General features: G+C 51.0%; 1 protein-coding gene across 2 annotated transcripts in view; it reads right to left on the minus strand.

The window, feature by feature from the left end:
- Nucleotides 1–9,298, minus strand: part of SEPTIN11 (septin 11) — a 37,203-nt gene extending 27,905 nt beyond the window's left edge. For both annotated transcript variants that reach the window (XM_088531662.1, XM_088531663.1), the window contains exon 1: nt 9,189–9,298. In XM_088531662.1, the coding sequence (XP_088387788.1) occupies nt 9,189–9,215 (27 nt within the window). In that variant the 5' untranslated portion in view covers nt 9,216–9,298. The remainder of the gene's footprint in view (nt 1–9,188) is intronic.
- Between the last annotated feature and the right edge of the window lie 3,016 nt (nt 9,299–12,314).

Consider the following 12,314-nt stretch of genomic DNA (forward strand, 5'->3'; position numbering starts at 1 on the left):
AGCACTCAGTTTTAACACACTCCTGCTTACTGGTCTCCCTAAGGGAGTCCTGCCAGGGGCTGGCATTGCTCTGCAGCAGGGCAGCTTGCAGGCACTAAGGGTGGCGCTGCTGGGTATTCCTCTGCCCTCCTCCAACGCTACTTGGCCTGTAGCACTCCCACAGCTCCGCAGACCACGGGCAGACGTTTGCAAGCCACCATGCTTGAGGGAATCGCATTCTTCCTAATTCATAAATTATTCCACGCACAGGCTGCTGTGACATCCATTAGCTGTCGATGGAACCCTGCTAAAAGGTTAAACTAAAACCAGCCTCATCCCCTGCAGACCCATTCCTGTTTGCCACTGTGCTCCGCTTTGATCATCCACCCCAGCCATATTTGTTTGTGCTTTAAAGGAAAACAAACTTAGGGAAACCTAGAGTTACTTTTAATTTCTGCCCTCCTGACTTGTGCTACTGTTACAAGTAGTGGTGTGGGTTGCTGAAGAACATCACTTGAAGTCCAGACTTTTAATATTTTTCATTTATTCCCCAAAACAAGAAGAAGCGCTTCTCCAACATACGCTCCATCTGAACAGTCCAGCCTCTTTTCTCAGCTACTCAAGTTGAGTACATAGCTGTTAGAATTCAAAATCTTGCAGCCTCCTACAAGCACAAACAATAAATATTCTACTCTGCTTTGTGGAAATACGTTGCTCAAGGACAGCTTTTGGAAGGGAAGAATGGAATATTTTGCAAGCATGTTGTTCAGAATTAATAAGCAAGAGGATTTGCCATTCGCTTGTGTCTTCTGTGGTTACTTTATGCTGCAGATTTGTATAAATGCACTTTATTCAGAAACTTATCCTCTCTTCCCCCAAAAAGGGTGTCACGCCCAAGAAGTGAGATGCACTGCTTGGGACTGCTCAGCCCCTTCCCAGCACGGAGGCAGCTCCAGACAGACTGCTCCCCTGCAGCCCATTTGCAAAGGCAGAGCACCCCGGGCTAGCACACGACTGCATTGGCTATAGCCCCACACAGGTCATCGGCTGCCTGCACTAGATTCCATCTTCCAGGCTGGGCTGCAATCCCCTTTTTTCCCCTCCTGGAAGCACCAGCATAGGCAGCAGAGCATGTCAGCTGTCTCTGTGAGCAAGGAGGTGAAGTACTTAGCTTGGCCAACTACAGCACACAGCATGGAAGAGCTGAGCGCCAGTCGGCTGCAGGGCCACAGAGCCTGTGGCAGATGCAGCAGAGCCTGCTTGCTTTGCAGCGCCTCTGCTCACCGGCTTTCCTCCTTCCACAAGCAACGCCTAAAGACCCAAAAGAGCAGGTTAATCCAGTCTCAACCTCATAGAGCTAAGGATTTGGGAAGACAAACATACCCACCGGCAAACTCAGCCTGATCTGAGCAAATGTTTTGTGCAGAGGACGTGGCAAGGTCATCTCAGAGCTCCCTGCTCTGACATGCTCTACAACTGCCAGTGCTGGAGCCCTGCCTAGCCCCAAACCAGGGCATGATTTTCCACACACACTGCAAGCTCCTGCCCTTGGCTCCAGCTCCTTGGAGAGACGCAAAAGCAAGTGATCTGCTGCTGTGCATTGCTGCTTAACAGCAGCAAGGATGGAGATGCAGCAGGCTCTGTGCCGCTCACAGGAATCCTGCTCCTGTAAAGCCCCAAGGTGGCACCCACCCAGCTGACACCATCCTCCTGGCACCTTCCAAGGCCTTCAAGGCAAGGACGCAAGCTAGGGCCCTAGTGTGCAACGCACTGCTCCAAAACAGAATGGAAATACTGGGTTCCCTGCTCTGAAGAGCTCCTAGTAACTATGTTATTTCCTATTCAGGCTATTTTAGCACAACGAACATGCAGTTGCTACAGTGAGCTTGGCTGGGGAAAAGGTACAACATCTGCACATGCTTCTCCCCAGGACTTCTGACCAGGGTTTTTCAACAAGGGACCAAACACCAATTTAATCACGAAACATCAGCTTTTAGCCTGCACGAGCTTGACATTCCCCATCACTACATGGGAGCTACACTGCACTTACGCTGCCTGGTTTTATACTTCCAGCTTCTTGGCACATGGCACTAAGAGAAAGCATCAGGTTTCTTAGTAAGCCTGTACAAACATTACTTTCGTTAGGTTATACCAAAACACAACTGATGCACATCCCATGGAAAAGCTGCTCTCCTGAGCTCCGGCCCTGGCAAAGCCAAAATGTGGGGGAAATATGGCTCTCGGACACCAGTTACACACCAGGGTACAATTTGAAGTCATGTTTTTGTTTAAGCAAAAAGCCAAAACACCTCTAACTTTGATGTGTAAATGTTCTGGCTTACAGGAGGAAAAACTCGTGGGGTTAGGAGCACCCACAATTACTTTCAGTCGTGTTCACATAAGCCCAGGGAAACAAGGGCCATGGGGCTGCTCACTTGCGAGGCCTGGTTCCTTCCCAAAAGTACTGCTAAATCTGTCTAAAAACATGACTTGCATATTACCTTATTAGAATAGTCGCTTTTTTTAATGAAAAACCATTTAAGCTGGTAATGCTCCTTGTTACAAGACAGCACAAGGTCAGGCACTACCTGACCAGAGATGTATAGGCAACTCGGGCTGGGCTGTTTATCTATGAATCCTAACTCTGCCCCTTGCAGAACAAAGATGGGAAACAGTTGTTGTTTTACACAGAAAGATGGAGAGCAAACCGAGATGATGCCTGAGGCCTCCAAGCACACAGAGGCAGAAGGCCCCAGGCCATGCTGACCACCCCAGCTCTGCTGCCACATGACCTGGCAGCTTTTATATTTACCCACTAACAAATCATTACATAACTACAGGCAGCATAGGAAAAAGCCATTTCCACTTGGATAAACAGTCACCTGGATTGCTACCAGCCAGGAGCACTGTGCAAGAGCTCCTTCAAAGCAACGAGCGAAGGCACATCCAGGCTCCAGCTTTGGACTCATTTCAGTATTTGGGAAATGAGAGCAAGGCGCCAGAAACACATCCTACTTATTGAGGCAGTGTCGCTGCTCCCTGCGGGGGAACATCTCACTCGCCAGCCCTGGCTCAGGGAGCACCAGCCCCTTGTGTCTCACTCCCAGCACCTCTCACCCCAGCGTCTTCAGAGGGCTGCCTGCTACCACTCAGCCATTCCCATGACAAGCCAACCCCCGCCTCCAAAAAGAGGCTGAGGAGGCAGGAGAGGAGTGAACCACAAATTAGGTCAAACACTATTGGAAAATGCCAATTACTTTTTATACAGCAGATTGTCGTTTAATCTCAGCTTGCTGTTGTCAGATATTAGCTTAAATTCTCTGCTTTGCTTCAGCTGCCACATTAAAGCACCGCGTATTCAATATTAATGAGAGATGAAACAAAATGAGCCTAGGTTGGTATTTTCTGTGATAAAAGAACAGCGGCAGGAAAACCTGACATTATAGGCAGCAGGGATTCTGCTTGGTTGCACACTATTTACACTATACTAGAAAGAAAATAAGTTGTTTCCCTTATTTTCTTATGCTATGAATTAAGGGCAATCACTGCTTTGTTGTTTCTTCTATTAAAACCAACAATAAAAGCAAGGCAAGTTACCTGGCCAAAAAAAAAACTACTGAAACATCATGAGCCAGACTATACCCATAGAATCAGTTTATGAAGAAACAGATATAATTCTAGCAGTAAATTACCCACCTGGAGAAAAAAAAAAAAAAAAAAAAAAAAAAACACTGCATTTATGCATAGCCTCTGTGTGGGCAACTCTGGGGGGTTTGGGGCAAGTCACGCTAGTGGGGAAGATGCCAAGAATAAGTGTCCATGATGACCATGTGTCTTCACCCTTCCAGGTTGCAAACTCCTTTTTTACAAGCCAGGCTGCTGCCTGCCAAATTCTCCCTGGCAAACATAAGCCAGGATGGCACCCAGGCATCCCCTCGATTATCCGAGAGAAGCCAGAAACTCCTGAGCCGACATCAGTTTGGGTTTTCACAGGGGCTGAAAGGAGGTGATTTGTGTTCTTTGAACAGCACTGCTTTGGCTGCACGTACAAGTGGGACTCCCTATCTGAGGGCATAAAAGCAGACTCGCAGCTTCATCTCCAGGGCAGTTTCGCTCTCTTACCTCCTGGCCCAGGGAAGTGACAGCTCGCGCATGGCCGCTGAGCGAGCCAAGCAAGCTGGCTACCAGCCTCGCTCCTCTCCCACTTCTGCACTGTTTACAGACAAAAACAGGCTGCCGCCACCAGACTGACAGAAACTTAATTCAAACCACACTCACATGCTGAAGCAAAGCAGTTAGTGCAGTTTGTGCACTCCACACACGTCTGGCAAAGAGATTTCCTTGAGATTCTTGCTTTACCAAGAGCAACGTGCTTCACACTGCACACAATTAACTCGGTAGCCAAACACCCAGAAACTTGACTGAAAAGCCCCAGACCCACATACAACCTGCAAAGGTAAAGTCTTCCGAGTTGTTTGCAAAACCTCCCCTCAGGATTCAAAACACCACTTCTCCCCTTCCACTCCCATCACATGAGCGGTTGGTGCAGTTTCTGAATGAACTGGAGACATACGTGGACCTGCAGAAACAGTTTCCATGACAGTTCCTGGTGCTTATAAGAACAAGGGCTCAGGAGGTGCTGGCAAAGTAGGTCACATTTGTAGCAAAGCCAAAACATTTCTGAAACAAGTCTTTTCCTGGAAGCTTCTGCCAAGTATCCACATCCAAGCCTGGTAAAGAAATTACTTGCCGTTGTTTTACTTCCATCATGCACTCCAGCGGCTAGACCCCATCCAAAAATACATCAGGGATGCAGGAACAGAAAACACACTGAGATAACAAAGATCTAAAGAAGCCACCAGCTGTGATGCAAAACAAAAACAAATAAACAAAACCAATACCAGTAGCTTGCTCTTTACCATGACCTTACAGGGGATGCTACCAAGGAAAACAAAGGCTGAGCCTGCAAAGAAAGATTTGGCTCCCCCAGATTTCCAGCAACTCCAGAAACACTGATGACAGTTTCACACTCCGGGACCCTCATTGCAGGGCCTGGCAAAATAAAGGCCTTACCAGGGAAACAGCAGCCAACATCTGCACACAAGGTTTCATGCCAGCCATGGCTATGCATTTATCTCTGCAGAGGAAACTGCAGCAAACAGGGAGAGCATGCAGACAGAGAGAAAGCCTGTGGAAGGGCTGGATATGGCTAATGGAAAACTGCAGGGAGCCTCTCCTTCTCCTCGCCATGGCACTTCCTCCACTGCTTCCTTCAAGGGCCTTGCAAGCCTCACCTACACTCAAGTTAACCACACTGCGTGTGCTGCAGATGCTAACAGCTCTGGCTAGAGTCGTGCAAGCCCTGGCCCACACGCCTCTGTGCTCAGCACCGATGTCGAGGAGCAGGGAAGGTCTCCCCGCGTAACGAAGCGGCTGAGGGACAGCACCGTCTGTGCTCCTCTCGCTGGACAGGTTACCCAAAAAACACTCAAACCATCATGTACAATACAGGGAGAAAGGGCAACCATCACTCATCTTAGGACAGCAAGACCCCGACCCTCATTTGCTGCCTCTCACATCCGAAACGCTGTCCACCGACGCCAACAGCCCCGGCGCTTATCCGAGCTGTCACTATGCATCACTTATTAGCACAGGCTGGAGAGCAGCTCACAGAGCTGGAAACGAAGGGATCTGCACACTCCGCCTGGATTCCCCCCCTTTTTTAGTTAATTCACCTGCTTGCACCCAAGTGCTCTGAGCTGGAACTCTTTCAGCATCTTTTCCTGCAAAAGCCACTGCAGATCACTGGGTCTGAAATCTAGAGCCAAACCACACAAACAGGAGGCTAGACAAGGCAGAAACATTAGTGAAGTCCACGTCCTTTTAGCACTTGCCCTGCAAGGAGAGCCATAAGCCACTGTGCTGCCTTATACTCCTGCTCTCCATGTCACCATGAGAGAGGAAAAGGAGGAAGAGGAGGCATGACAAGGGCACAGAAAAAACAACCATCAATCACTCTAGCTAGGACAGGTAACCAGTCAGCAAGGGCATCTCTCCCGGGGGCTACAAGGGTGGGAAGGGGATGTACAAAACATGCCTCAGCTCTGAGTACTCATTTCCTGAACTGACACTGTTCAGTCAAATCCCATCGCTGTTTCAGGAGCCCTACCCAGGCACTGAAGTCAGCCTCCCCAGTCTCACTCCCACAAAAAGAGGTTTCTCCCATGATCTCCCTCAGGTCATCCCATGCTGGAAAAGCCAAAGGCCCCATGCTTGCGGTGGGCTGGATACAAAACCTGCCCACGGGTCTGACACGGCACCAAAAACAACCCAGGAAGGAAGAGGCAGGTTCCCACCATTGTTAGCATCAACAGGAGCAAAGAGAATTGTCTGAAAGTTTCCTACTGCATAGAAGGCATCGAGGTGAAGAAAGGAAACGCCGAGTTCACAGACTCAACTGCGGTCATGTGCGCACCACCCCAGCCAGCTTCCCTGTCACAGGCGGCTGAGCCAGGCCCTAGAAGTCACCCTTAGCACCAAGGAAGCTCCAAGCTGTGCCACCGGCCGCTTCAACCATCCTGATTTGTGCTACCCTAATCTACACCATTAGCACATTCACACTTGCATGGAGGTGCCCGACTACAGGGACAGCTCAGTGCTGGGGCTAGCTGAAAAGCGAGAGCAAGTCGCAGGGAAGCACAGCTCTGCTTTCCTGGCTTTGGGACTGGGACATTCGCTCCATGCCCCAGAGCCTGTCCCTGCCCGTGCCAGCCCCCAAAACCTCTTTCCAACACAGCCCTCCACCTGCAATGTTTCTGCCCTGCCCTGGTTTGCCCTCTGTAACTGAGAGCATCCAAGCGCTCTGCTCTCAAGATTAAGAGCCCAGAAGCATCCAGGTAGGCAAAGGCATGTTGCTAGATCTGTTGCTTGGGAAAAGACAAAAAAACCACTAATTCTTCAGCTCCATTAGTCCCGCTCTACCGTCTTTTCTCTTCTCTTCCATTCCCACCCTTCCATGGAAACTGGCAATCTCTCATTATGAAGTATTTTTAAAACTGATTAAAGCATACCCTGTACTGTTTTAGCCTCTCAGATAACATCTTCCACAGCCCACATGTAAAATCTGCACTCCAACTTGCTTTTTCATCCACTTTTTTGTTCAGCTTGAGCACCATGCATGCATTTGTGTGCAAGTCATATTTTTGCTCCTTTACCTAAAGGAAGTTACAATCCTGAAAACACTTCAGATATACTATGCAAGAGGTGGCCAGGGAGGTCAGAGCCTCCTCGCATGCTCTGAACTACCAAGACACGACCTAGTGCTTCGGCCCCAAAGGAAGGAGAGGGTCCCCTATCTAGGGCATCTCGACAGTTTCCAGACTGCAAGGGGCTTATCTCGGAGCCCAGATAGGGCCAGCACAGATGACCAGGCACATCCATCCACCCAGATATATGTTTAAACATAGGCTTGAGAAGTCCCCTGGCAGCTCCCGGCACGGCTCCTGCAGCAGCTTTGCTCATGCACGCCAGGCCGTTTGCATGCCATTAAGCCAAGGGAAATTACAGGCAGCACATTACACATGTGCCTTTCCATCTGCGGGATCAGGGCCTTAAAACAAAAGCTGCCCCTCCTCCCAAACACACCCTGCTCCATTAGAATTAAACACAGACTTCAGAGCAGCTCACTGCAGTTATTTCTCATGCATGCTTTTACAATTAGCATAATGTCATATCCTGCCAGGACGCAAAAGGTTGTGACTCAGGAATGTTATCTTGGTTTTAAGAAATCCAACTGACTTGCTTTGAGTTTCTCTCCCTCTCCTTTCTTCCCCCTTTCCTCACTTCTCTGCCTCTCCAGCCAGATACACACACATCCCTCAGTACCTTTATAGAGAGCTCTGATAAGCGTTTGTCTTGGGAGCTCCTAACTTCATCAGCCTTGTCTTGCCCTGGCATTTAATTAACTGCTTCTTCAAAGACCCTCCCCGGCAGAAAGGTCTTGCTAAGAAGGCGCAGAAGACTCCCAACACCTACCAAACAGCATCCTGCATCTTTCTCTGTGATGAAGCAACCCTCCTCCAAAAAGCTGTGATCCCTGAGGAAGCAGGAACTGCCCAGCAGCATCTCACAAGGAGGCGAAGTCTCCCTGCCCTTCCTGCTCCCATGCGCTTCTCGTGCTGAGGACGTCTCATTCTACAAGGAGTCCCACTGGACTAGACCCAACTGCACATGGGCTCGCATTTAGATTAGCGAGCACAAAACCCTCTCTGCATGTGGTTTTTGGACTAGCACGAGTGGACATCAATTAACGAAACATGCTAGAAGCCACACCGTGGCAGCAGTTTAATATCACGTAGCAAAAGCAAAGCAAAACACATGGAAACAGCAATCACATTTTACACGAAAACGCAGCTCCTGAGTCTACTCACAGTGTGGGTTGCCACTCTACACAAAGCAAAAGCAGCTCCACTTGGTAATACCCTTCAGCCCGCCCTAAAATCCAGCATTGAAGCCGCAGCTTCAGCCTGCTTATACACTGAAACACAAACTTCAATTTCCACATACACTTTAGACCTTAAGATCAAGGAATCACTTCAGGACAAGCTCTGTAAACTAGTAAAACTTATAGGCATTCTGCTAGCAAACATCTGCTCAGCAGAGTAACTTCCCCACCTACGGCAACACTCTTAGAAGAGGCTTCATACATTCGCCCAGCCGCATCGGAGGAGCCCTGCAGCCCAGCCGATCCCTAAGCGCTCGGTGAACGCTCAGAGCCCCCGCCTGGCGCAGACCCTGCCTTGAAGACAGACCCTGCCGTGCCACGAGCGGGAGCCCGTCCAGCCCGCAGCGCGGGGGCTACCTCTGCTTCACTGCCAGGCGCTGGAGAAGCGACCGGGCAGCCGCCTCCCCGCACGCTCGAGGCACTCACGGGGACGCTCCCCGCACATTTGGGCGCGCTTGGGAAGAGTGCAGCTGGCGGGCGCTGCGGCTGCCTTTCCCTCTCCTTCCTAGTATTCCTGCCGCCGCAGGGGATCCTTTGTCTTTCCCGCCGGGAAAGGAGCCCCGGCCCCCCCCGGCTCCGCTCCCGCCGCCCGCTTCTCCCGGGCAACCCCCGGCCCCCAACTCGGGCGCGGGAAGGGGGCGCCGCGCGCGCGGCGGCGCCGCCAGCCGCTCCGTCCAGTCCCGCCCCGGCGCCGCGCTGCACCCACCGCCGGTCTCCCCACGGCCACGGCCATCGCGGAGCGGAGCGGAGCGGAGCGCAGCGCTGCTCTGCGCCGCTGCTAGCGCTGCAACATGGCCACCCGGCGGGGAGGGCCCATGCGCAGTGCGAGGGGGCCGGGCGCCGAGGCGGGACCCCCCCGGGCTACCGCGGAAGGCGGGCCCGGTCGCGGGCGGCCACCTCCCCCCGCACCCGCGGCCTCCCCCTCAAGTTGGGGCTCGGCTGTTTGGGGCGACCCCGCGGCTGCCCGGAGGGGCCCGGCCAGCGGGTGGCAACGTCCTCCAGCCGCTGCCGGGACTCCAAGAGGGAGAGGGTCAGGGCTCCCCTTCCTTCCCCGGCCCAACATGACCATCCTCCACTTGTACCCGGGATGGAGTGAGTAACGGGCTTGCTCCGCTGGCCCAGCGCATGGGGAGGCGTCACTCTCCCCTCGCGCTTCAACTGCCCAAGCGCTTCCTTCTGCCCCCGGCCCAGCCCCTTGGCCTGCACGGCTGGCAGCTCTGTGGCCCTTTCAGGGAGGTCTGCTCCAGTCTGAAGCTGAGCCTGCCCTGAGGAAAGGGCAGGTCCCAGAGCATTTAATGCAGCACAAAACCCCAGGGCCCGACAAAGTCCCCGTTCCTCTGCACACATTGACAACAGGCTGATTTACCCCTGTGGACAAGCTACCCCTCGCGCAAGCAGCCCATTTCAAGGCAAGATGACTGAAAGCAAGGGCAAGCACACGCCACTAAGTGAATCAATTGTTGTAGCAACTAACCAACTCACACCCTTTACCCTAAAGCTTCTACTGTTTTGCTCTGAAAGCCATTTCCATCCTGCTACCAAGAAGCACTCACCTGTCCCTGTTACCAGCCCCTGGCCTTTTCCTTTCTATAGCAGTTTCTGTCCCCTTCTGCAGTGCCAGGGCACTGCTGTTAGCCAGCCACAGCCCCCCGCTGCCCAGGACTTGCCACAGGAGCTGGCTCCAACCAAGCTGCAGACCAGTGCTGAACGGGGCAGCACCCTGGCACTCTCCCCAGTGCTGAGCACAGGCTGCACAGCTGGGGCAGGAGCCCTTGCGAGGCCACAGGTGTGGTCAGGATGGGCTACTCAGGGCCAGCTGCCAACCAAGGGGTAGGGGGCAGTCCTCAGCAGCAAAGCTGCTGTGCCAGAAAGGCTCAAGGCGTTTCTGCCAGTAAAATTGGGTTTGCAAGCATATTTTCATTATTCTCATGTGTTAGCTCTTCCTCCAGCTAATATCCTCAGGAGGCTGCTATATTAGAGTCATGTTCCATCTCTCAGAGCGCATTCCGCCCACACGCAAGGCTCCAGGTGAGAGGCTCTGACTGTGCTTGTGTGGGGAAGCCTGCTCAGACCAGTGCAGCCTCTAGTGGAAACCTGATGATCACCTCCAAAAGAGTTTCCCTCTCTGCACCTGCAGGCAAGGCAGGCACAACTTCCCATCACCCAAACTGGAGGTTCGCATGATACTTCTGCATCAGCATAACTGAACAAACGTAAAGATCTTTTGAGTGCGCACAATCCTTGGGTGACTCACCACGTCCTTCCTTAGCTCGGAGCGGGGAGAGCTGCGGCTGAGGTTTCACCCCTATGGTTTCTGTGTACAGAGCTTCCTGGATAGGGCTGTTCGTGCTGAAAGAGGAGGAAAGAAAATCCATCAAGATGAGGCTCTGCAATCCTCAACATTTCAGCTGCTGTAGTTCCCAGCATTCCTATTGTTCAATGGGAAGAAGCAGACTCTCACTTACAAGACTTTCAAAAGCCCTGCAAATTAACCCATAGTGAAGTCCTTTACTCTAGAGACCTCCTAAGACCTGTGTGCTTCTCTCTGAAGCTCTTTCAGAGGAGCAGCACATCAGTGAGCTGCAGGTATTGAAACAATTCATGTCAGCTCTGGGCAATTTGTCAGATCACATGGGATGAGAAAATATACCAATAGGCACAGAAAATAAGTTAACTTTTCTCCTGTTTAAAAATCTCTGTGTTAAAACATTCCTATATAGCTTCCTAATGAAATCAAACATCTTCTTGTGTGACAGTAAGAACTATAAGAGTAGGCAATAAGCCGCTTTTTCTTTCCTTATATATAATATTGAGGTATGGCTTGAGCCTCTCCTCATTTTCTGACTACCACTTCTGGCAATGGACTCAAATTTTACCTGAGAGGTCAAGAGCCTTGCTGTGTTCAGAAACCCTCCAGAAGTTTAGACTGGGATAAATCCAGCCATTTTTGAATATTCTGACCAAACACAATTACAGGGAGGAAAAACCATTAAAGGATAAGGGGACAGCAAGAGTCTCTTTAAGCCTCTTAGCCAGAAGCAGACAAATGAAGTGACTGCAGGTAACAGAGCAGCGCTTCTGCCTGGTTACATGTAGGATTAAACCCACTTAATCCCGAGACACGATCTGTAGCTGCGGCTCTGAGGTGAGACGTACAGCGCGCCCATGATTGAGGCGAGCTGCTCTTCCAGAAGATTTGTGCGTGTGCCGAGGAGGGATAGCGACAGACCATCATAACCAAGCAAGCTGCAGCACGGTGCTAAATCAGCACCCATCATCTGAGCTCTGCAGCAAGCAACAGGATCGCAGGCGGTTGTGACTGCCGGGCGAGACACGTTACCTTGGCCCATTTCACTCGAACCAGCTCAGTGAGGCTATTCCAGCCACAGCAACGCAGATGTCCCCGTATGGTTTCAGCCTCAGTCCTGCTGATATTTGAGCAGTTGCTTTTATGCTAGTTGAGAGTGGCTCACTGACTTCAAGAAAAAATGTTTGCCAGGCAAATGCTGACATTTCTCAGAGACAAAAAAAAAAATCTTCTATTTTATAGCAATGCTGGACTTAGAGAAAACAAAGTGATATCAGGGAAAGGTCTAACATGCATTCTGCTTACACCACAGCCCATTAAACTGAAACACCTTCATTCTGATGCTGTCATTTGGCACAGTTATTTATTTGGATTTTTTTTTTATCTTCGCAATCTGTCCTCCTCTCTTCTTTGTGATCCTAATTATATCATTACACTCCACTTGGTCTCTTCGGCTTCTGCTGTCAGTGTGCTGATATCAAACACAGGGTTGTGGCTGAGATTCAAGGCTCACTGGAATAAGAG

The sequence above is a fragment of the Tinamus guttatus genome, unplaced genomic scaffold, assembly GCF_059628265.1.
Source record: "Tinamus guttatus ecotype Peru unplaced genomic scaffold, ASM5962826v1 Tinamus_guttatus_pri_ptg000423l, whole genome shotgun sequence".
NCBI classification, from domain to species: domain Eukaryota; kingdom Metazoa; phylum Chordata; class Aves; order Tinamiformes; family Tinamidae; genus Tinamus; species Tinamus guttatus.